The sequence below is a fragment of the Xyrauchen texanus genome, chromosome 19 (genome assembly GCF_025860055.1).
Source record: "Xyrauchen texanus isolate HMW12.3.18 chromosome 19, RBS_HiC_50CHRs, whole genome shotgun sequence".
In the NCBI taxonomy this organism is placed as follows: domain Eukaryota; kingdom Metazoa; phylum Chordata; class Actinopteri; order Cypriniformes; family Catostomidae; genus Xyrauchen; species Xyrauchen texanus.
The window spans coordinates 29,123,215-29,147,225 of record NC_068294.1 but is presented as its reverse complement, the minus strand read 5'-3'; the positions used below and the strand labels follow the sequence as shown (position 1 = coordinate 29,147,225).

The 24,011-nt window shown below is 37.9% G+C and overlaps 2 protein-coding genes across 2 annotated transcripts in view; one reads left to right on the top strand and one right to left on the bottom strand.

The window, feature by feature from the left end:
* The window catches only part of LOC127659996 (39S ribosomal protein L11, mitochondrial-like), a 54,874-nt gene that overhangs the window by 10,332 nt on the left and 20,531 nt on the right, over positions 1 to 24,011 (top strand). The window lies entirely within an intron of this gene.
* Positions 4,476 to 16,450, bottom strand: LOC127659995 (transmembrane protein 121-like). The gene is made up of 2 exons (XM_052150028.1): positions 16,256 to 16,450; positions 4,476 to 5,989 (listed from the first exon to the last, which is right to left on the bottom strand). Exon 2 carries the CDS (start codon positions 5,986 to 5,988, stop codon positions 4,942 to 4,944), a length of 1,047 nt encoding a protein of 348 aa, XP_052005988.1. The 5' UTR covers position 5,989; positions 16,256 to 16,450; the 3' UTR covers positions 4,476 to 4,941.

The following is a 24,011-nucleotide window of genomic DNA, read 5'->3' as shown; positions in this document are numbered from 1 at the left end:
ATGACCATCTTATATCATTTATTTTTTTGTGATGTGAGATCAAGCTTTTGATACTATCGATTGAAGGACTCATACACAACTATTACACACTTGCTAATATTCACTGATGCTCAAGAAGGCAACACACTACTACAGTATATGCATATTATACTTTATGTAAATACGTGTTATATAGATTCTGAAGGGCATTACTAAATAAAAAAAAATATAGATTGTATCTCTTCTATATGTGTGAAAACTTATGAGACAAAAGGGGAATGCAAATTTGTGCACTCAACTATACCGTGTATATATTAAACACACAATTAATGAGCTATCAGCTGTCTTTTCTTTGTTTTTTTATCTTGTTTTTGAACAACAATCTAAATCGAGCAGTTCGGTGATGTGTCAACTAAAACTGCCATTTGGCTCCTAAATGTTTCAGTTTAGGAGCCAATGACTCCTTAGTCATTTTTGTAGTCTGGAGCCCTGTGATGGTTGATGTGAAAATTAACTGAAGCTCCTGGCCTGTATCTGCAGGATTTTAAGCATTGCACTGCTGCCACAAATTTGGCTGATTTACAAAATCGCATGAATAAGTAGGTGTACCTAATAAATTGTTCGGTGAGTGTAATTACTATAAAGTAATACAATATTTGAATCAAGGTGTATCGTCTTCAGTAAATTATGTATTTTCAAAAGAAAATTTGAATTTCTTTTGATTTATCTTTCATTGAGTAACAGATATGTAAAAGGCCACCTCTGTCTCAATAACTGAGATCTAATATGTATTGAAAGGTTTTAATCACCATCATAGTAAGTTGTTTAGTGTAATGTTGACACAGGCGTTCCTTGGGATTTTCCTCCTTTTTTGTTAAACACATTCATAACTAACAAGCTAATTACAGCTGTAATTATATATTTTCAGTCCTCTGCCCATCGTGATGATAATAAATTAGACACATTTTCTTCTGCCAGCACATGTTAGCTGGGCCTCCAGAGTGTGCTTCCCTTCTGAAGAAAGCTGTTGTGAACTAAAAATTAAATCAGTCAAGCAAAGCTGCATCATATATCTGTAAAACATGCACAGTTGCCTGTTTATACATGTATCTACGACTGCAGTCAAGCAAAGCTGCATCATATATCTGTAAAACATGCACAGTTGCCTGTTTATACATGTATCTACGACTGCACTTGTCAGCTCTGTTTGAGATTTGCCTTTGAGTGCGTGCTACTGTCTTTGGCTCAACTTTGCACTTTTATGTATTAAACTGTAAATATATTGCAACCAGCAGGCCTTCAGCGCATGTCTCTAGCACTTTAATCTTCCTGCTTTCTCCCTCCCTCAATTTTCCTCATGTCTTTCTAACCATCCCTGACAAGGTAAGCGCATAGAGGTAGGCTGGCTGTCGGCCGGGGGGCAAATTTAAACAAACGAGAGAAATAAAAGAGGGAGAGGGGGAGGAGAGAGGGGGAAACTGACAACTTCTGTGGAGGAGAGTAATTACAGTCCAAAGAGAAATTAGCTCAGCCGGATGGATGAGAGAAACAGAAGATAGAATAAAAAAAAGAGGTGTTTAAGACAGAAGTTAAAGTGTTTTGTACGGCAAGACAAAGCCTACCGACCGTGTAATGTTGGGTGAGGTTAAAGGGGGAAATCTCGCAAAAACATTTTCACAATTCACCCTAAAATATAATTTTCATTACTACACTGCCAAGTAACTGAAAATGTTGTTGGTTCCTTGTTTTTTATTACTGTGGCATCCTGCTGGGTAGCCCCACATTTCATAATATGTCCAAAATCCCGTTCCAGATAAAATTATATTATACAAAACATTGAATATGTTCTTATTGGCTGTGATTTGTACCACCTTTTCACTTTCAGTGTCGACAGACAAATAACATATTGGTGTAATCTTGTCACAACACACCTGTTTTGGACATCATGTAAGGCATATGGACGTTTACTTATGAACTTATTTGTAATTCTCATTATTTTCAAAGATGACAGATTACTGTAATACAATATGTATAAAGAAATTTGCCATTATAGTAATGGGAATGAGGAATTGTTTTTTCATTATAGTAATAAGAATTTGGGTGTAAAATTCATGCAAATAATTTCACAATGCAACAAAATCAACATGGTCCAAAAATAGGCTTTATTTTAATTAAGCAAAATATAAATTATTCATTTTTTACATTTTGGGGTAAAATACGACCCAAACATGTACTAGTTTCAAGAGATTCACCCAAATAATTAACATTGTGCATGCCTCCTTCATGCTAGTTTTTTTTGTTTTTACCTTTGATTGTCACTTAATTGATTTGAGCAGTTGCCCATAGGGGAACGTGACATGGCAGGGAGAGCATTTGAAAAAAAAAAAAGTGAGGGAGAGAAAGGATGGAAAATGGAATTCTGGTCTGGTTCATATCTCTGCAATACCTCTGAAACTAAAACAGATTCCCATGGAACTGCTTCCAGTAATTCAATTAATTTATATTCTAAATGTATTTTTAGCTTTTGTCCTGCAAGTTTGTCTGCTTTTACATTCTGTAAATACTCTTTGTAAATCACAAACGAAGTATGGTATAAGCTCTTAGGTCTTTGAAAAATGAGTCCCATTTCAATTAATAGGAGTAATAATGGTTTATCAGAGCATAGGCGGGGGATTGTAAAGGGCTTTAGTGACTACTGATGGAGAGTGAATAACCCCCCCCCACCACCCATCACCAGGATCACTCTCTGTCATCGTGTCTTCCCAAACATAATACTCAGACACATAGAAACCTCAGAGTGGTAACCGCTGACACTTTATATGTTGTGGTAACTATGATCCATTTAAATTAAAGTTTAAATATCACTGTACAAACAACTTTTTGAAAGTGAAAGTTGGAAGTGATTAACAGATACTGTAATTATTGTGTTTGCTCAACCATGAAACTTCCATTTTATTTCTTTATTTATTTTTTGATATTTTTCACTTTTAATAGATAGGAAAGTGGAGAGGGAGACAGGAAACAACAGAGGCTGGTTACACAAGCTATGCGTAAGTTCCAGCTTTGAATAGTTAAAGCCTAAATGGGCACTAAGTCACAGTTTACGCACTACTAAATTTTTGAGCATTGCACTATAAAACTTGAATTGTTGTAACCCTACGTAAAAAAAAAAAAAAAAACTAAATATTTACGAAAGCCTCCAACTAGGAGGAATGGTTGGAATAAAGAAGCAAACTAAATATGACAGACTTCAATCCTTTAGACATCATTTTGGCATTTACACTCACTTTACATTAATGATGAATATTATGTAAAAAAAAAACTGACTTCAGCGGCTCTTCAGCATAAAACAGATCTAAACGGTTCACTTTCCTGTGTTTGTCACCCGGTGTCACTGGCATGCAAAGTTTTAACACATCCAAATACTCTATATAGGATACTACAATGAATAACTGTCCATTTTCCAGTCTTTGGTATTAGTATTTATGAATTGCCCCTCATTAATTTCAGATACAGTTTCTAAATATTATTATAATAAAAATGTCTCCCCAATTTGGCATGCCCAATTCCAATGCTTACTATGTCCTTGAATTGGTGTAGTGACTCACCTCAATCCAGGTGGCAGCGGACGAATCTCAGTTGCCTCTGCGTCTGAGACTGCCAATCCGCACATCTTATCATGTGTGGAGGCTTCACACTATTCTCCGTGGCATCCACACCAACTCCCCACGTGCCCCACCGCGAGTGAGAACCACATTATAGTGACCATGAGGAGGTTAACCCAACGTGACTCTACCCACCCTAGCAACCGGGCCAATGGTTGCTTAGGAAGTCTGACTGGAGTCACTCTGCACTCCCTGGATTCGAACTTGTGACTCCAGGTGTGGTAGACAGCGTCTTTACTTTCTGAGCTACCCAGGCCCCCCTAAATATATTATATACAAATTTAAATATACAATCTGTTATATTTACTGATTTTTTTGTATGTATCGTATTTCAATAGAAATATAATTTATTACCACTGACAGTTATTTGAGACAAAGACATCAACCATAACAAAATAAAACTTAAATGCACTGCTTTGAAGGCTGCTTATTGAATCAGTAAATGTAATTGTCATATTACATGACTATACATTGCTTTACGGAGAGCTTACGACTAACTAGCTAAGTCTTGCCTTAAGAACTTGAAGTGCAACTAAATTAACCACTCCGTGACAAACTAGTAGTTACTATGCCCCAAGTTAAGTGATACCTTACGCCAAGGTGGTGCAACCTTACCAAGGGGAGAAAGGATATAGGATCTGAAAAGGACCTCAAGCCGGGACTTGATCCCGGGTCACCCGTGACACTACTGCACCATATGTCGGAATACTGCCCACAAGGCTACGGTTCTGACAAAACTTCCATTTAGTTGATGAAGGAAAGGATCATTTTTTTTGTAAAGACCACCCATAATTTCACTATCATACTGCATTCGTGAAATGCTGTCAATATGTGTAGATGGATCTGTTTACCTGAGAGCTGCCTCATGTCAAACCAACAGATTATGGGTCCAACTGAGACTGAGTAACATGTTAGAGACGTGTCTATTAAACAGTTTATTTCAGAGTGTAATATTAACAGTGGTCATGCTTCACAGTACATGGTTTAAGTTCAAGTCCTTGACAAACACCAAACTGAACAAGAGTAACAATATTAATTCTTGCTCTTTAAAGAAGGCACTTAATTAAAACAACTCCCACCTCAACCCAATTATCATTTTAACTGGGAGCTTTACAACACAGTAAGCTGCTCATGTTTGGTTTTACAAATCATCAGTTGTACAACTACAAAGTGTGCTAAAACAATGACTCTGCTAATCTTGGCAAAAGCACAGAGACTCCAGGGTAATCATGGGCCACAAGCCCAACTCTAATTTATTGGCAGTTTCAGATACTGGGCTTTTCATGCCCTTGGACATCTAGAGCTCATGGGAAATGTAAGCTGGCCCCAACGAGGTCTCAGTGGGACCCAGACTCACATGAGAGAGCGAGTGGCTGTGCCCATGAGTGCGTGAAAGTGTTTGATAGCATGTAGATGACGCTGTTGGAGATGTGCACCCTTGCTCCTGCTCCGTCGCTTGTTCTGAGATCACCCCTCGATTCTGGTTTCCAGTTACTGTGACGGTTCCTGCTCCCTGCACCCCTCCACTTTCTTTTCGGTGCCTATCCCAGGCAGAGCTCAGCTTCACTGCAAGAGCCAGCAGGTTTTTCCCCAGAAACACTGTCGATACACGTGGGTCCCTGTACCAGAGCATCCCTACCCCCCTCGGCACAAGTGTAAACACATTTATGGTGACCAAACTGAGCCAAGGATAAATAGCCTCCTTCCGAGCAGCCTGCAGGCCAGGCAGTGCAGAAGCACCCAGCTCTGTGAGTGACACACATGGCAGCAACAGCAGCAACACATAACAGTAAAAGAAAACTATACCCTCCACCCAAAGAGGAACCCCCACGCTGCCCTGTACCTCCCATAGACCAGCTTGAAGATCCAGCACATCAAGCAAGTCTACCACCACCCACAGAAGTCGACTCCGCACCTCATGTTTCCTACGAAGTGAAGTCATGTAATCAGCTCCTGTCAGGATGAGAAACAGCGAGGGCAGGCAGACAGAAAGTAATAGTGTCAAAGTCTTGCGGGCGAGGGGATCTGGAGGCCGCCTCTCTTGTCTGTAATTTTGACACACAAAGAAAAGCTTCAGCTGCAGCAGAGAGAGGAAAAGAAACCAGAGTGCGTTTGCGAAGCCCCGGCGGGGAGAGCGAGCTTCTGAAACCACACCGGCAGAGACAAAACGGAGTGCCAGCAGGAAACACAGGTCACCCAGTGCAACAGCAACATATGGCCATATCGCAGGACGGGCTATGCCTCGAGGTCCCAGCATGCTCTGCTCCAGCAGGTAGAGGTCGACCACTGCCATTGTGCTCACTGTCACCAGAGTAGACATGCACACCTGGGGCGAGGGCAACATGCTTGATGTAAAAGAAGAAACAAGGACAAAGAGACAAGAGGAAAGTTTTAAATGATATATCCTTGATATCTTGTTAAGGACACAGGATGCACAGGAATATACAGAAAAATATGCCATTGCGAAGTGAATTGGCCATATATCTTAAAAGCTTTTATACATGTTTTAATTCTATTTATGGTCTTTTAGAACACAACCAATTTTTATGGACAAAGGAGACAAACTGCAGGAATTTCTACAAAGTGCAGGTCAAGAATCACCTTTCATATTGTCCCTTGATGCATCTTTATTGTTTGATGATGTTTAAATGGAAAATGGTTTTTTTTATCTTTCATTTCAAAGGTTTTAACGTTAATAGACTGTAAAAATGCTACAGTAAAAAAACTGTTTAATTTAACTGTTCATTGGTTTAAAAGGGTAGTTAACTTAAAATATACTGTAAAAAATGTAATTTTTTAAAACTAACATTTTTAAAATATATATTTTTTTATGTAAAAATTATTTTCTGTATAATTTACAGTAAAAATGTATATTATGTTTAACCTTTTACGATGAATTATTGTTAAAATTATGGTAAAAAAAAACAATAATTGGGCATTCCCAGAATTCCCTGTGTAACCCAATTAATTTTATTATATTTTATGGGAATATTTATTTCATCTTATTTTTAAAATCACTTATCTACATTGGGGTGTTCTGTGTTGTATTTGATGTAGTTTAGTTAATGTTTATTACATTATTTTAATTTCACATATGTTACCCTGATAATGTCGTCACAATACGTGGTTACGGTATTTTTTACGGTGAATTTCTGGCAACCACAGCTGCCAGTTTTTTACCGTAAATTTAACAGGATTTTTTACAGTGTAGTTGACAAATGTCTGTACAAAGGGTCTTGAAAATTTTGTTTGCAATTCTTGGTGACTTTACAAAGACAAAGGCCTTTTCAGTTACAATGCCTGTTAAATTGTCAAGGTTTGTGAAAAGTAAAAGTATTTGCCTATTAAAGACAGCATGTTATGCTGCTCAGGGTAATTTTTCATAACATCCACGGAAAGCATATCTTTCTCCTTACAGTCTAGTTGTTTTCCTCCAAGTGATGCCTCTGAAATCAGTGTACATGCCAAAATGATCTCTTTCTAAATATTATTTCTTAACTCATTAATCTTTCAGTTCCCTTTATCTTTGCAAATGTCCCAGGTTTTCTGCGTAATATATACTGTAATTTTTATTTCAACCTTCATTTCCTTATTAATTCATTATATTAATAAGCAAAGCCAGGCATACTTTTCATGGCTTTTCCTCATGGCTTGTCTTGCCTCACATGCTTGTTTTTATATTGGAGCTTTTATCAAGTACTGCTGTAATTAACTGCTTTTGGTTTCATTATGAAATATGACATGATCAAGTCTAATTCTCTGGATATGGTGTGTTTTGTACTGGGGAGCTTTTTAGATTGTAGGGGCACCTGCAAACTGTAGAAGCTCAGTCTTTATACTGTATAAGAGATTCTGTCATAACACTTCATACTGATGTTGATTTTATTCATGTTTCCTCAATCCATATATCAGAAGCAGACAGTGCTAAACTGTGGTATTGATTAGTGTGGAGAAATGATTGTGGACTTTATGGTGAAATCGAATGCAGCCCTTCTCAGCTTGTTGAACTCGATGGCCGATGCCCTATAGCTGGCTACTGGCCATTTGTGTACTGCTTTGAATGTCAACAACACCTGAGATTACTTTTTAATATGAAAATCATTACTGTTTAGGATATACAGTAGTGTTGTAAACATTTGCTCTGACTTTGATTCGATTATGATTCTTTACCTAACGGTTACAATGCATCGTGAAATCGCAAATTTGGTCACGATTCCATTTTATTATTTTTGAATAATTCATAAATATTTTTAAAAAGTATGATTTTTTTTTTTTTACTAAACATTCTTAAATTAGACAACATACATGCACCAGGCTTGAGCACTAGAGATACAGATGGTTTAGCTTATATGTGTGACTGCATATAAAAACTTGTTACATGCATTATAGATAAGAATGATGTGTTTTAGAATGATGTTACATCTAGGGCTGTGTCGATACAATCAAATATCAATATATCGCGATACTTTTTCTCATGATATAATATCGAAACTTAAATCAATTTATCGTGAAATCTCTCCTCCTCTTTATCGTGATATATTCAGTGCAGTCAGAGATGCTTCTATGAGGCGCAAAAGAGACGATCTTGTCCTGCAGGATTCACAGTTTCTCTCACAGACATGATGGACCTTTCTCACGCATTTGGATCTAGGGCCAGGCAAAAATACTGATTTTCTACGTTATCTTCGATCACAAAGTCGATTATTAGAGTGGTGTAGTGCCATAGAAGTTTAGCACAGAGATCTTTTTGACTTGATGTGATTCCAAAGACTAGATACAAGCAAACCATTTTTTGTCTCATAATGTCTCTTTTAATATCCTTTCTATTCTATACAGTCCGTTATTTATCAAAAACGACAAAAGAAACATTATTTCTAATCACACATTGCATGGATGCTGTAAAGAAGCCATTCTACCAAACAAACACTACAGTCAAAGTCCCTGCCACAGGTCTTAAAAAGTTGGGACAGTATGAAATATGCTAATAAAAACAAAGGAGTGATTTGTAAATTAGATTCACCCTTTGCTATATTGACATAACTACATCTACACATTATATGATGTTTTACCTTGTGAATTTCATTATTTGAAAATGTACAGTCATTTCAAATCACATATGCTTGCAACACGCTCCCAAAAAAGAAGTTGAGACATGGGCAATTTAAGACTAATAACAATTTGATTAGTTGAAATGACAAGGTGATGTGAAACAGGAGGTACTGTATTAAACAGGTGAAGCAATCATCTGACATCAACACTGTCCAGAAGCGCTGCTGACTTCTCTGGGCTTGGTCTAATCTTAGATGGAAAGTAGAACAGTGGAACTTTGTTTTTTGGTTCGATGAGTCCACATTTCAAATAGTTTTTGAAAAACACCTCTGTGTGTTCTCCGGGCCAAAGAGGAAAAAGACCATTCAAACTGTTATCAGCGTCAAGTCCAAAAGCTAGTGTCTGTATAGGCCAGGGGTGTGTCAGTGCCCGTGGCATGGGTAACTCGCACATCAGTGAGGGCACCTTTAGTGCAGACAGATATGTAAAAATTTTGGAGCAACATATACTGCCATCCAACACCGTCTTTTCCAGGGATGTCCCTGCATTTTCCATCAGGACAACTTCAAACCACATTATGCCCGGATTTCAAGTGTATGTCTGTGTAAACTAAGAGTGTGGTTGAGGGATTGGCCTGCCTGCAGTCCTGACCTGTCTCCAATTGAGAATGTGTTGCGCATTATGAAGCACACCATACAGCAACGAAGACCTCTTACAATTGTGAATGGGGGAAAAATTTTAAATTTCTAAACTTGTCTTCAGTGCCCAAATGCTTAATAATGTTTTTAGAGTAAATGCTGATGTTTCACAGTGGTAGACTCTCGACTGTCCCAACTGTTTTGGAGCGTTTTGTAATCATCTGATTTGACATACTATATATTTTCAAAAATAATTAGGTAAAACATAATATAATGTGTAGTTGTAGTGCTTTCAATATAGCAAAGGGTGAATATTATTTACAAATCTCTCCTTTTGTTTTTATTAGCATTTCTCATTGTGAAGTTTTTCGGAATTGGGGTTGTAAGTAAAAACTTGTAAATAGTACAAATTAGGCATGTTGACAACAAACATGTAACAATATGTAACAATAAATGCAATATAATATATGCAATTTCAACACCATATTTATTGATGAAATACATGGACTGCATTTAAAATAAAAAAAATCTAATGTCACCAAAATTATGAAACAATAATGATAACATTTGTAAAATTGATCTGTCCATAATTTAACAATTAGAAGGTTCCCTGTATAATAAATAACATCATCAGCTGGAAGAGAATTTCTTTCATACTGTAAAAAAATGGACATTATAACTGAACTATACCCAAATTAATTTAAATGAACCTTCTAAATTCCTCTGCAGTGAGTTATTTTTGCATGTGACATTGCACAGCTGGTAGAGTGGGGCTGAGTGAAGACCACTATTTTTGTTTATTATTTTATAATAAAAAAAACGTGTGTGTGAGAGACAAGTGCTAATGTGTCTAATGTCTGCGTTCATAGATAATCGTGCTTCGATCAGCTTGTTTTCACTGAGTATACAAGTTTTAAACTGTTATCGTGGTGCTTTTGTGATTGTTTGTTCTATTTCAGAAAACAAATGTATTGTATGCCTGAAAAGACGTTTTGAGTTGCTTTGTGTTAATGAAAACTGCAGCTGCACATAATCGGCAGACATGGCTGTGTGCATGGGAAGATCACGTTTAGATGTGATGGCTGTGCATATACAAGCTGTTTGTTACATAAAATAAACATATTATGTGCTTGAAAAGACTCTTTGAGTGGCTGTTTGTTTGACAAATGGCAACCGCTACTAATGTAAACAAATGGCAGCACGCATCGGAGGAAGAACACATTTGATGTATTGACTGTGCTTATAAGAGCTGTAAACTTTTTATCGTGGTACTTTGGTGACAAGTTGGATGTATGTATATAAAATAAACGTATTCTATGGTTTAAAAGACTGTATGAGTAACTGTTTGAGCGAATATATATGTATATAACAGACGCCTATCCAGCGCAGCCGTCGGCGCGAAAGCCGATTTGAATCTCTCAGTTTCTAACCTAACTGGCTGTTGCAGAAACACATGTGTGATGCTACTCTGTGGGTGCAGTTATTGGTACATATGGGTTAAAAGTAAAATCGATCCATGATATCATGATGTATCGTGATATATCTAATTGTGACGTATATCGCAATACATACTGTTTCGTGAGGTGGCTGCCGATACCCAGCCCTAGTTACATCCATTATAGATATCCGATGTAAATAAAAGGTAACATGTCTGATGCAACATAATGACTAGATACACACACAATCAGACTGTGGCAGCTCTGTTCACGAGACATGTGCAAGATAAAAATGTTTGATCTTTTTGCGGCTGCCACGAGTCATTGAACAATCACAGGTGACCGTTATTAATAGAATTTAGCTAACTTGTTAGTTCCCTTCAGAACTGTCTGAAATCACTCCCTATTCCCTATATTCTGTTGCATTCAAGAGAATCAATGAACAAGTGAGGTTTTTTTTTTTGCCCACCAGTCAGCTGAGTTCTATTTGTTGTTAAACTGTTTTATGGTAAAATAACATATTTTATGGAGATATAAAAGAAATATAAACATAATGTATCGTAATAGGGGAAGATAGCAACAACCGTGAACTTACTTTGGTCAAGTGGGCACAAACAGTTTATAAAAACTAGGGCTGTCAATCGATTAAAATTTGTATCGAATTAATTACACGGTGTCCTGATTAATTAATCGTGATTAATCGCATATACAAATATTTGCTGAGAAAGCCCCTCATATAATAATAATTGTATATATGATTATACATATTTATATCAATATATAATTATGCATAGTTATCTTTAAATATATAAGTATTCAGATAATTAAAATCCATTACATTCTTGTGGCAGAAGAGTTAATCATTGATAAGACAATACAAAAAGTGGCTTTAGAATACAAGGTATTGTTTACTATCATATTATTGATCACAAGTCAATCATTGGCATACAGTTCACAGCAATTCATTTCACAAGTGAATTTGTCAATCAGTTCGTGATGAGTGCTTGTTTAAGGACCCGTCAATGTACACTTGCGTCACACAGATGCTTGTGTAGCGTCTCGGGTGTGTTGCATCATAAACATAACATTTTTAGGCCACTGTGTCAAGTTAAATATAGTTTAATATTTAGAACACATCTTGAGATCCCGTAGTTCGAATTTGTGCTCCAGGTGTTTTGAATGCAATAACATAACGCATGTTTGTTTTGTGCTGCCTGCTGAAGGGTTGTTTTGTTCACTGTATAAACTACGCATTGCCCATACAGCTGAAGTTTCACTTACTGCCCTCTGGAGTAAACAATTGGTAATACAAGCTTGCATTTCTCATGACACTTCATTATTACGGTCTGGGGGCATTGCGATTAATTGCGTTTGTTTTTTTAGCACGTTATTTTTGAATAAAATCAATCGACAGCCCTAGTAAAAATACAGAATGTTTTTTGTGAGGGTTAGGTTTAGGGATAGGGTTAGGGGATAGAATCTATAGCTCGTAAATTATAATAATCATTATGGCTATGGAGAGTCCTCATATAAGGATAACTGCACCAACGTGTGTGTGTGCGTGCATGTGTGTGAATACATGGGAAGTGTTAAAGAGTGTGGTAAAATGGAAATTGAATGGGGTGAGAGAGGGACGATGAGAGCAAGATGGTGATTTATTCCCTTGGCTTTTTACAGACCTAATAAAGTGTTACGGCATGATGGTAATGGTTCATAAATAAGCTGAGTGAAATGAAGAAGGAAAGAGTGACGATTAAATGCCAAACACAAAAAGCACAGGAGACCTGCTCTGAAAAAAAAAAAAAAGAGATGTAGTGTTGGAGAATTCTTGATGAGTATGGATTCAAATATATTCATAGCTTGGGAACTGTAGAAATTAAATGCATTAATACAAAGTGAGGAGGAAATGAAGGGGGTATGTTGGTAAATGACCTAGAATTATTAATCTTCGCTAAGCTCTGTGGAATGAAAAGATAGTGTGCATCACTAATATTTGATTTTGATTGTGGACTTTTCGTTATTTTACTGCTTTGAAAGTCAATTGAATTATAATCTCAGACTGTGTATGTTGTACTTCGAAGGGACCACAGGCTCCTTCTGAAGAAAAATTATAATGATAATAATGATACCAAGAAGGCATGCTTGTTGGCGTAGAGCTTATATTTTGACTGTCAGCACATAATTCATTAGTTTATCAAGTCAGTGGATGACATTGTGTTGTTTTCACTTCAGACTTAAGTATCGATAGCCAATGCATTGTGTTTTAGCTTAAGCAACAGCGATGGCTTGAAAAATCAGTGGGAGACTGCGCAATTTGCACATAATTTCATAAATTGTGAGTGTGCATATTTCTAAAAAGATGCCTTCTTTGATCTGGATTTTTATTTAGTAATTAAGAAAAGATGCTGCCTCATAGTTTTTTGATGAAAAGTAAATAAAGTTATTGAGTAGGACCTATAAGTAGGCTACTAATTGTTTAATTTTAAAATGTAACATAATGGGCCGTCAGACCAAACCTGTTATTGCGCTAAAGAAAGCTAGACATACTGCAACGCATATAATAGAACCACTGATCTATAATATGGAGCATATACACTCACCTAAAGGATTATTAGGAACACCTGTTCAATTTCTCATTAATGCAATTATCTAATCAACCAATCACATGGCAGTTGCTTCAATGCATTTAGGGGTGTGGTCCTGGTCAAGACAATCTCCTGAACTCCAAACTGAATGTCAGAATGGGAAAGAAAGGTGATTTAAGCAATTTTGAGCGTGGCATGGTTGTTGGTGCCAGACGGGCCGGTCTGAGTATTTCACAATCTGCTCAGTTACTGGGATTTTCACGCACAACCATTTCTAGGGTTTACAAAGAATGGTGTGAAAAGGGAAAAACATCCAGTATGCGGCAGTCCTGTGGGCGAAAATGCCTTGTTGACGCTAGAGGGCAGAGGAGAATGGGCCGACTGATTCAAGCTGATAGAAGAGCAACTTTGCCTGAAATAACCACTCGTTACAACCGAGGTATGCAGCAAAGCATTTGTGAAGCCACAACACGCACAACCTTGAGGCGGATGGGCTACAACAGCAGAAGACCCCAGCGGGTACCACTCATCTCCACTACAAATAGGAAAAAGAGGCTACAATTTGCAAGAGCTCACCAAAATTGGATAGTTGAAGACAAGGAAGACAAAATGTTGCCTGGTCTGATGAGTTTCGATTTCTGTTGAGACATTCAGATGGTAGAGTCAGAATTTGGTGTAAACAGAATGAGAACATGGATCCATCATGCCTTGTTACCACTGTGCAGGCTGGTGGTGGTGGTGTAATGGTGTGGGGGATGTTTTCTTGGCACACTTTAGGCCCCTTAGTGCCAATTGGGCATCGTTTAAATGCCACGGCCTACCTGAGCATTGTTTCTGACCATGTCTATCCCTTTATGGCCACCATGTACCCATCCTCTGATGGCTACTTCCAGCAGGATAATGCACCATGTCACAAAGCTCGAATCATTTCAAATTGGTTTCTTGAACATGACAATGAGTTCACTGTACTAAAATGCCCCCCACAGTCACCAGATCTCAACCCAATAGAGCATCTTTGGGATGTGGTGGAATGGGAGCTTCGTGCCCTGGATGTGCATCCCACAAATCTCCATCAACTGCAAGATGCTATCCTATCAATATGGGCCAACATTTCTAAAGAGTGCTTTCAGCACCTTGTTGAATCAGTGCCACGTAGAATTAAGGCAGTTCTGAAGGCGAAAGGGGGTCAAACACAGTATTAGTATGGTGTTCCTAATAATCCTTTAGGTGAGTGTAGATATTAATATTATATATAAAATATTATAGTAATAATATATAATAATATACTTGTACTGTAATGTCTTATAGAGATCAGTGAACATAACACAGGTGTCTGGGACACGTTTTAATTTAAGTAAATTCAACTTGTCATTTTATGTCAGCATAACTAGAAAACCTTTGTTAGATATACTCAAATGTGTCTAAAAACGCGCCACAGTGGATAAAGACATCCATCTGGTGCACGTTTTCTACGGAAAACAATTGAAAAAAACAGCCCAGACGAAAAGTGCTTTCGTCGTGAACAGCCCTACTCTTTTGCGAAATGAAATGAAATAAAAGCTGTTAATTATTAACTCACAGAGATGGCATTAATATTATTATTAGCATTAGTGGCCAAGTTTAAATATAGATGAATGTTGCCTTGGTTTAATCTGCAGTTGGTATCTGAAAGTAGCCTACCCATAAACACGACTATACTTTTCATTCTTGGAGATGCTGACTGCTGGACTCATGCCACATGCCCTCATTTACGAGTAAACGACTGTAAATGTCCCTCGGTAATGTGCCATTGAATCATTCCCAAACACAGAGAAGATTAGGCTATCTGTACAGTGAGATCATTAGTCTCTGTGAATAAGCAGCATCATCTTTCTTGATGCTGGTGTGTGTCGTACCGCTGCCACTGCAGGACATAGGAGATCAGACCTGCCAGTTTAACCCTTGTGCGTCAATAAAATAAAGTTGCTCAGAGGTCCTTAGAGAACAAAAATGTCCACGTCAAAAAAAAACTGCCATAATAATATTATATATTAATATTATTTTCGATTTTCATTGAGGTAATTTTTTTAACCAACATCAATCCTGATTATAACTAGGACTACCAAATATTCATTCATTTTCAGGATTTTAAACCTTTAAATGGCAGTTTGTTTATATAATACCACTGTTGTTGTTTTATGTACAAAATAAATAAATACATTTGCATTTACTAAATTCTGAGGGGATATTTTATTTATTTATTTTTTTGGGATTATCACAGTCTGGGATATGTCAATGTTTAGCAACAACATTGATTCTGATGCATAATTTTTGTGCAGTGTCAAAAGAAAAGAAAAAAAACACACAGGACCTTAAAGGATATTAATCTGCTTCAAAAAAACTGCCATACAAATAATATATGAATATTATTTTCCACTTTCACTGACTTAACCAACATCAGTCCTGATCATAACTACCAACTATTAATTAATATTCTGGATTTTAACCCATTAAATTTGTTTATTATGCCAGTTTGTGTATTATAGATAGATAGATTATATATAGGAACTGAGGTTGAAATATCAAAATCCCCCAAAATACACACCTTTGGTATGCCGTTAGCATTAACACAGCCGAAAAACTCAAATTAAATAGTCAAAAATGTCTCGAAGGTCGCACAAGGTTTAACATCACCTCTTTGCGACAGGTGTCATTGTAATTTACACATCAGAATTAGCAGGAGTTATTCTACCCAAATGAGCTTTTAAATCAGCCCAAAAACTGCCCTCCATCTAAAACATTTGAACTTTTTGTGCTCGCACCGGGGATTAAAATGCTGCATGAATAATTGAATATTTAAGTTGCAACAGATTCAGAACTCAACTTTATGTAACAATTATAAATGAAGTGGAGAGTGTATTTACCCCAAAGCATGCGGTTGGATGTCTTATATCGGTCCTCTATTGACTTCACAGAGTAGTCTCAATCTAATCACCAGCGCAAACCTGCATGCATCAAGACGATATGATCTGAATTCAGTGTCTCAGACCGAAATCGTGTGGTTCGTCCAATAAGAAAGACGTGGCTTCTCCGCATATTTAGCCTAATAGTGGAAAATAATCCGGAGAAGTCAGCTACGTCAAGCTCAATGGTTGCATTGTCTATAATATGCTATTTATCTTGGCGAAGTCGTGAGGAAGCGGTCCTTTCTCTCTCTCCCGACTTTTTTTTTTTTTTTTTTTGCAACGCTGGTATGTCGCAAAACCCTTATATAATCGGCATGGGGTTTATTCCTTTATTTCGAGCAGGCTTATGAGAGTATCCTTCCAGATATCTCTCCAGTGACGAGTGATTGCTCCGGCGGCTGTGATTAAGCTTTTGCGGGCTGAGGAGAGTAGAAGTCCCTCAGAAGTGCCCTAGAAACACGTTATCCGCTGAATCTGTCACAGAAGCCGAATACTCCGATGCTTTGTTCATACTTCATCAACGAAATGGCGCGAAGTAAGAGAAAGAACGCGTCGAGAGACCGTGTATTATTTCAGTGTTTTATTTGTAGGCAGCTAACGTGCACTTGTCCCCCTCCCTTTCCTCGCTCTTTAACTCTACCGTTTAGTTCCTTTCTCTCTATCTCTCTCAGCCTCTCGGATGTGACTTCAGATAGCAGGCGGGGATATTTGAATGGCCACATGCATATTATATGGGAGTTCACCACCCGGATGGGTCTGTGTAATTACTGCTGCTTGTGCAATCATTGGTATAATTACATTGTTCTGAAGAAAACAACATTCTCATTTTCGCTGCTATTAGTGACGAATTATTGTGTGTTATAAGATCAACTTCAGATTGGCGATTTGTCATTTAACAGACCCCTTTTTTACCCAGAACAACTAATGGCGAGGACAATCCCCTGTGGGATTGCCAGGTATGTGTGGAAAAGACAATACCAAATACCCAATACCAAAACTCAAAATATATCATATATTTTAGATTTCTTTTATTTGTAGAGCTACTAATTTATGTAGCAGAAGTGAACATTTGCGAAGTATGTTTAAATGGCGTCAAGTTCATATCTATCAAAAAACATTGAGCCTGACAAAGTCAACATCATCATTTAATGATGTAGGGGTAAACCGAGTACAGAACACTATTCCCTTCTCATTTAAATCCGATCTGTCATTTTCTGTGTGGACATTATTATCATCCTCTCTCTCCATAGGAATTTTAAAGGACGTAGTGCAAATTATTGCAATATTATTAGAGAAAAGCTGTTTTGTGGGGTTTTAAGTTAAGTTTTACATTTTCGGAATCATTATTCCTCACTGACCATGAAAGCAAAATTTACTTATTGATTTGTCTACTTACGGGGGACAGATGAAACTCTGTTACCATTGAACACGTGCCATAATAAACATGGTTGCAAATGCTACTAGAGTTTTGTTAGCTTTTATTTAGTCAGAAAGACATTTAGACAGACATACATTTTTTTGATAGATTGATTGATAGAACATTATGCAGTATACAGGTGCTGGTCATATAATTAGAATATCATAAAAAGTTGATTTATTTCAGTAATTCCATTAAAAAAATGAAACTTGGATATTATATTCATTCATTACACACAGACTGATATATTTCAAATGTTTATTTAATTTAATTGTGATGATTAAAACTGACAACTAATGAAAATCCCAAATCCCAAATATCTCCGAAAATTAGAATATTACTTAAGACCAATACAAAAAAAGGATTTTTAGAAATGTTGGCCAACTGAAAAGTATGAGCATGTACAGCACTCAATACTTAGTTGGGGCTCCTTTTGCCTGAATTACTGCAGCAATGCTGCGTGGCATGGAGTCGATCAGTCTGTGGCACTGCTCGGGTGTTATGAGAACCCAGGTTGCTCTGATAGTGGCCCTCAGCTCTTCTGCAGTGTTGGGTCTGGCGTATCGCATCTTCCTCTTCACAATACCCCATAGATTTTCTATAGGGTTCAGGTCAGGCGAGTTTGCTGGCCAATTAAGAACAGGGATACCATGGTCCTTAAACCAGGTACTGGTAGCTTTTGCACTGTGTGCAGGTGCCAAGTCCTGTTGGAAAATGAAATCTGCATCTCCATAAAGTAGGTCAGCAGCAGGAAGCATGAAGTGCTCTAAAACTTCCTGGTAGACGGCTGCGTTGACCTTGGACCTCAGAAAACACAGTGGACCAACACCAGCAGATGACATGGCACCCCAAACCATCACTGACTGTGTAAATTTTACACTGGACTTCAAGCAACGTGGATTCTGTGCCTCTCCTCTCTTCCTCCAGACTCTGGGACCTTGATTTCCAAAGGAAATGCAAAATTTACTTTCATCAGAGAACATAACTTTGGACCACTCAGCAGCAGTCCAGTCCTTTTTGTGTTCTGACGATGTGTCTTGTTCAAGAGTGGCTTGACACAAGGAATGCGACAGCTGAAACCCATGTCTTGCATACGTCTGTGCGTGGTGGTTCTTGAAGCACTGACTCCAGCTGCAGTCCACTCTTTGTGAATCTCCCCCACATTTTTGAATGGGTTTTGTTTCACAATCCTCTCCAGGGTGCGGTTATCCCTATTGCTTGTACACTTTTTTCTACCACATCTTTTCCTTCCCTTCGCCTCTCTATTAATGTGCTTGGACACAGAGCTCTGTGAACAACCAGCCTCTTTAGCAATGATCTTTTGTGTCTTGCCCTCCTTGTGCAAGGTGTCAATGGTCGTCTTTTGGACAGCTGTCAAGTCAGCAGTCTTCCCCATGATTTTGTAGCCTACAGAACTACTGAGAGACCATTTAAAGGCCTTTGCAGGTGTTTTGAGTTAATTAGCTGATTAGAGTGTTTTTTTTGTTTTGTTTTTTTTTGCTAAGTACACTGGAAAAAATCAGAATGAGTGTTACTAGTCCCGGTGTAGTCTTACAACAGTGTGTGTGTGTGTGTGTGTGTGTGTGTGTGTGTGTGTGTGTGTGTGTGTGTGTGCGCTAGAGAGGTAGACATTCTGACCAATGAGGGGACTGTTTGCTCTCATGTACCTTATATTAACACAGATTTGTCCGTTTTGAAATGTTGCCAAACCAAGAAGAAAATGCAACATTGTAACAATTTTAGCCAATTTCAGAAAAAATGTAAGAAGCTCTATGTCTGAAAACAGCCTTAATATTAATGAGCTTGAGGTAAGAGGAGCTCTAGAATTATCAGAGCACTGTACTGTGGCAGGAGATAAAGCTGGATCTCATTATCTGTTAAAATTCTCCAATAAGTTTGACAGGCCAGTTTCTATTCTCACTGTGGGGTTGAAGTGCTTGAAGGTCACTCTGCTCTGGCTTACTTTCAACATGGAGAGAGTGAGAGAGATGGAGAAAATGAGACAACAAGTATCAAGCAATGCACAGTCAACTCTTTTCCCCACATATAAGTGGTGAAATTTGTAACAATGTGATTTTTGTTTTGTCCAAGATATGCCTCTTGATAGTTGAGGGCCTGATTGGTGCTCCAGGTGTGCACTGGCAGAAGCTTAGCCCAAACCAGCCCAAGACATTCTTCACTGCAGCCATCTGCCACACATTAGAGCTCTTTAACTGACACCACAAATGCTCCAACCACATGAAACAATCTGTTTGTTGGACTGGAAGATTCCTACAATGAGAGCACAGTTTGATATACTGTTTGTGATCCTAAATCCACAGCTTAAAAGGATAGTTGACCAAAAATAAATATTCTGTCATCATTTACTCGGCCTCATTTTGTTCCTAACCTGTACGACTTGCTTTCTTCCATGGACCACAACAGATGTTAGGCAGAATGTTAGCTACAGTTACCATTCACTTTCATTGAATGAAAAAAGAGGGATGCAATGAAAGTGAATGGTGACATACTGCCTTACATTTTATTTTGTGTTCGATAGAAGAAAAAAAAAAACAAGTCGTACAGGTTTGGAACAATATGAGGTTAGTAAATGATGACAGAATTTTCATTTATTTAAATTAAAATCTCTGTAATCTTTATATTAAAATCAACACTGACTCTGATGCTTAGTAAATGATCAGTGTTCCTGATGAACTGAATCAGAAATGGCAAAGCTCTAATAAGATAAGACATCCTCTGGTGCAATGTAAATTTGTGACTAGAAGTTCTGAGGAGTTGGGCTCTGTATTTTACTGATTTCTATCAAACGCTAAACATTGGCACAGATTGGAACATCTATTGTCTTTTAATTGTTTTTCTGTTTCTCTGTGCTTCATGCTGTGTCTTAGACCTTCACCCTGCATATGATTATTGGTAAATAAACCTGTTTGTTCTGCTTTAATGAAATGATGTCAAGGAAACACATTCTCTTCAATATTCAAGGACAGAGTACTTCCGAGAGGCCTAGCGCTCCTCATTAGACACAGAATGTTATTTTGCTACCAAGCAGAAGTAGGTAAGTGTCAATACAGCCTGTATATACGCACCGTTATATTGACCCGAAAGTAATGTTTCCCTTGTGGCACGTTTTGCCCTGTGGCATTTACTTACAAGGATGGTGAATGTACTAAAGGGATCGTTCACCCAGAAATAAAAATGCTGTCATTTACTCACCCTCATGTCGTTCCAAACCTGTATTTCTTCCACACAACACAAAAGGAGTTGTTAGGTGGTAGGCATATAAATGCTGAAGCTTTTTTTTTAACAGTAGACAGTATTATCATGGTATTTAATTACATTACAAAAATGGGTTGAAATATAAACTTGGAACGATTGTTGTTCTCTTAATAAAACGTTTAATAAATGTATTTTTTTTTATTTTTTTTTATTTCTGGCATTTTAAAGTGACCTTTAACAAAGAACTTTTAAAAAGAACCCTGAACATTTAAAAAGGAATGCATGTTTTGAATTGGTCAGCAAACCAGTTGCTTAAATATAGTGCACTATAGCTACAAATGTAATAACCGCAATTTCACTCACACTGTATGGCAATGTAGGATTGCATTGCATTCCAACTTGAACGTAATATTGAAATCATCATTGTGCCACATTGTCATTATTAATTACAGGACTTTGAATTATCTGATTACAACTGTATTTTAGTTGGTACTACAAGACGCAAGCGTTACCGTGAAGCTAGCAGAGTTTTAGCAAACTACTCTTCGGCCACTTGAAAGCAAGCTCTACTATTTGTAAATGATAACAACTGTTTACTTTCTTTGTCGTCTTATTGTCACTAAGCTAGTTGATTCATAGAGTGCTGTCTCTGTTTGCAAAAACAGTTTGGAAAACAAGCTGAACTGTCAAAACAAAAATTTGGCTGAATTGCACTGGGTGATTGTCCCGCAGATGAGCGAACATGTTGGAGTTGTTACTGCTGCCACTTTTCTACTGCATGTTTTACACAAATGGAAATTATCTTAGACCAACAATTCCTCTTCATTTTAATGGAACACAAAATACTTCCACACTTCCGATTTAACCCTTTTAGAAGGCGGAAAAAGAGTTTGCTGCATTCCCCCTTCAGCCATGCTTCTCGTTGACTGTGTTTTTTTTTTTTTTATGTCAGTGTGCGCATGTGTCATTCATGCTGCATAAATGCAGTGTTGTGAATCATGATTTGTTGATAGAAAAAAAAGTACTGCACGGTCAGAAAATCTAAACAGTTAGGCTAAAGTTTTATCTAAAAATATTTTTTAAAGGTATTTTGAAGTGTGATGATAACAATATTGTGTATTTTAATTACCGTGATACACCATTTACAGAATACTGTTACAGTGCATCCGGAAAGTATTCAAAGCGCTTCACTTTATTATGTTTCAGCCTTATTCCAAAATTTATTAAATTCATAATTTTCCTCAAAATTCTACAAACAATACCCCATATTGAAAACGTGAAAGAAGCTTGTTTGAAATCTTTGCAAATTTACTAAAAATAAAAACCGACAATCACATGTACATAAGTATTCACAGCCTTTCCCATGACACTCAAAAGTCAGCTAAGCTCAGTTGCATCCTGTTTCCACTGATCATCCTTGAGATGTTTCTACAACTTGATTGGAGTCCACCTGTGGTAAATTCAGTTGATTGGACAAGATTTGTAAAGGCACACACCTGTCTATATAAGGTCCTGCAGTTACAGTGCATGTCAGAGCACAAACCAAGCCATGAAGTCCAAGGAATTGTCTGTAGACAGGATTGTATCGAGGCACAGATCTGGGGAAGGGTACAGAAACATTTCTGCTGCATTGAATGTCCCAATGAGCACAGTGGCCTCCATCATCCGTAAATGGAAGAAGTTTGGAACCACCAGGACTCTTCCTAGAGCTGGCCGCCCGGCCAAACTGAGTGATCGGGGAGAAGGGCCTTAGTCAGGGAGGTGTTCAAGAACCTGATAACACTCTGACAGAGCTCCAGCATTTCTCTGTGGAGAGAGGAGAACCTTCCAGAGGAACAACCATCTCTGCAGCACTCCACCAATCAGGCCTGTATGGTAGAGTGGCCAGATGGAAGTCACTCCTCAGTAAAAGGCACATGACAGCCTGTCTGGAGTTTGCCAAAAGGCACCTGAAGGACTCTCAGACCATGAGAAACAAAATGTTGAACTCTTTGGCCTGAATGGCAAGTGTCATGTCTGGAGGAAACCAGGCACTGCTCATCACCTGGCCAATACCATCCCTACAGTGAAGCATGGTGGTGGCAGCATCATGCTGTGGGGATGTTTTTCAGCGGCAGGAACTGGAAGACTAGTCAGGATCGAGGAAAAGATGAATGCAGCAATGTACAGAGACATCCTTGATGAAAACCTGCTCCAGAGCGCTCTAGACCTCAGACTGGGGCAAAGGTTCATCTTCCAACAGGACAATGACCCTAAGCACACAGCCAAGATATCAAAGGAGTGGCTACGGGACAACTTGAATGTCCTTGAATGTCCTTGAGTGGCCCAGCCAGAGCCCACACTTGAACCCAATTGAACATCTCTGGAGAGATCTGAAAATGGCTGTGCACCGACACTCCTCATCCAACCTGATGGAGCTTGAGAGGTCCTGCAAAGAAGAATGGGAGAAACGGCCAAAAGATAAGTGTGCCAAGCTTGTAGCATCATACACAAAAAGACTTGAGGCTGTAATTGGTGCCAAAGGTGCTTCAACAAAGTATTGAGCAAAGGCTGTGAATACTTATGTACATGTGATTTTTTTTATTTTATTTTTATTTTATTTTTTTTATACATTTCCAAAGATTTCAAAAAACTTCTTTCATATTGTGATTATGGGGTATTGTTTGTAGAATTTTGAGGAAAATAATTAATTTAATCCATTTTGGAATGAGGCTGTAACATTACAGAATGTGGAAAATGTGAAGCGCTGTCAATACTTTCCAGATGCACTGTACATGCCTTTAAGGTGGTATGTGACAATTAAGTTTTGTTGGATCTTTTTTCCATACAGTGAAGCTTAACATGCCTTTTGTGTTCCAAAGAAGAAAGACATATGTGTTCAGAATAACGTGGGTGAGTAAATGACGACAAGATTTTCACTTTTCACTTTAAGATGCAGATATATCAAGAAACGACATATCAAACTGCACGCTCACTGTGGAAATCTTCCAGCTAATACGACAGATTTTGTTTGTTTAGCTGTTGTTGGAACACATGTGGTGTCAGCTAAGAGCTCTAAAGCCATAAAATCATCATAAAAGT

Excerpts from the sequence above, each read along its gene's own strand:
- LOC127659995 (XM_052150028.1), bottom strand. The coding sequence starts at position 5,988 with ATGTTGCCCTCGCCCCAGGTGTGCATGTCTACTCTGGTGACAGTGAGC.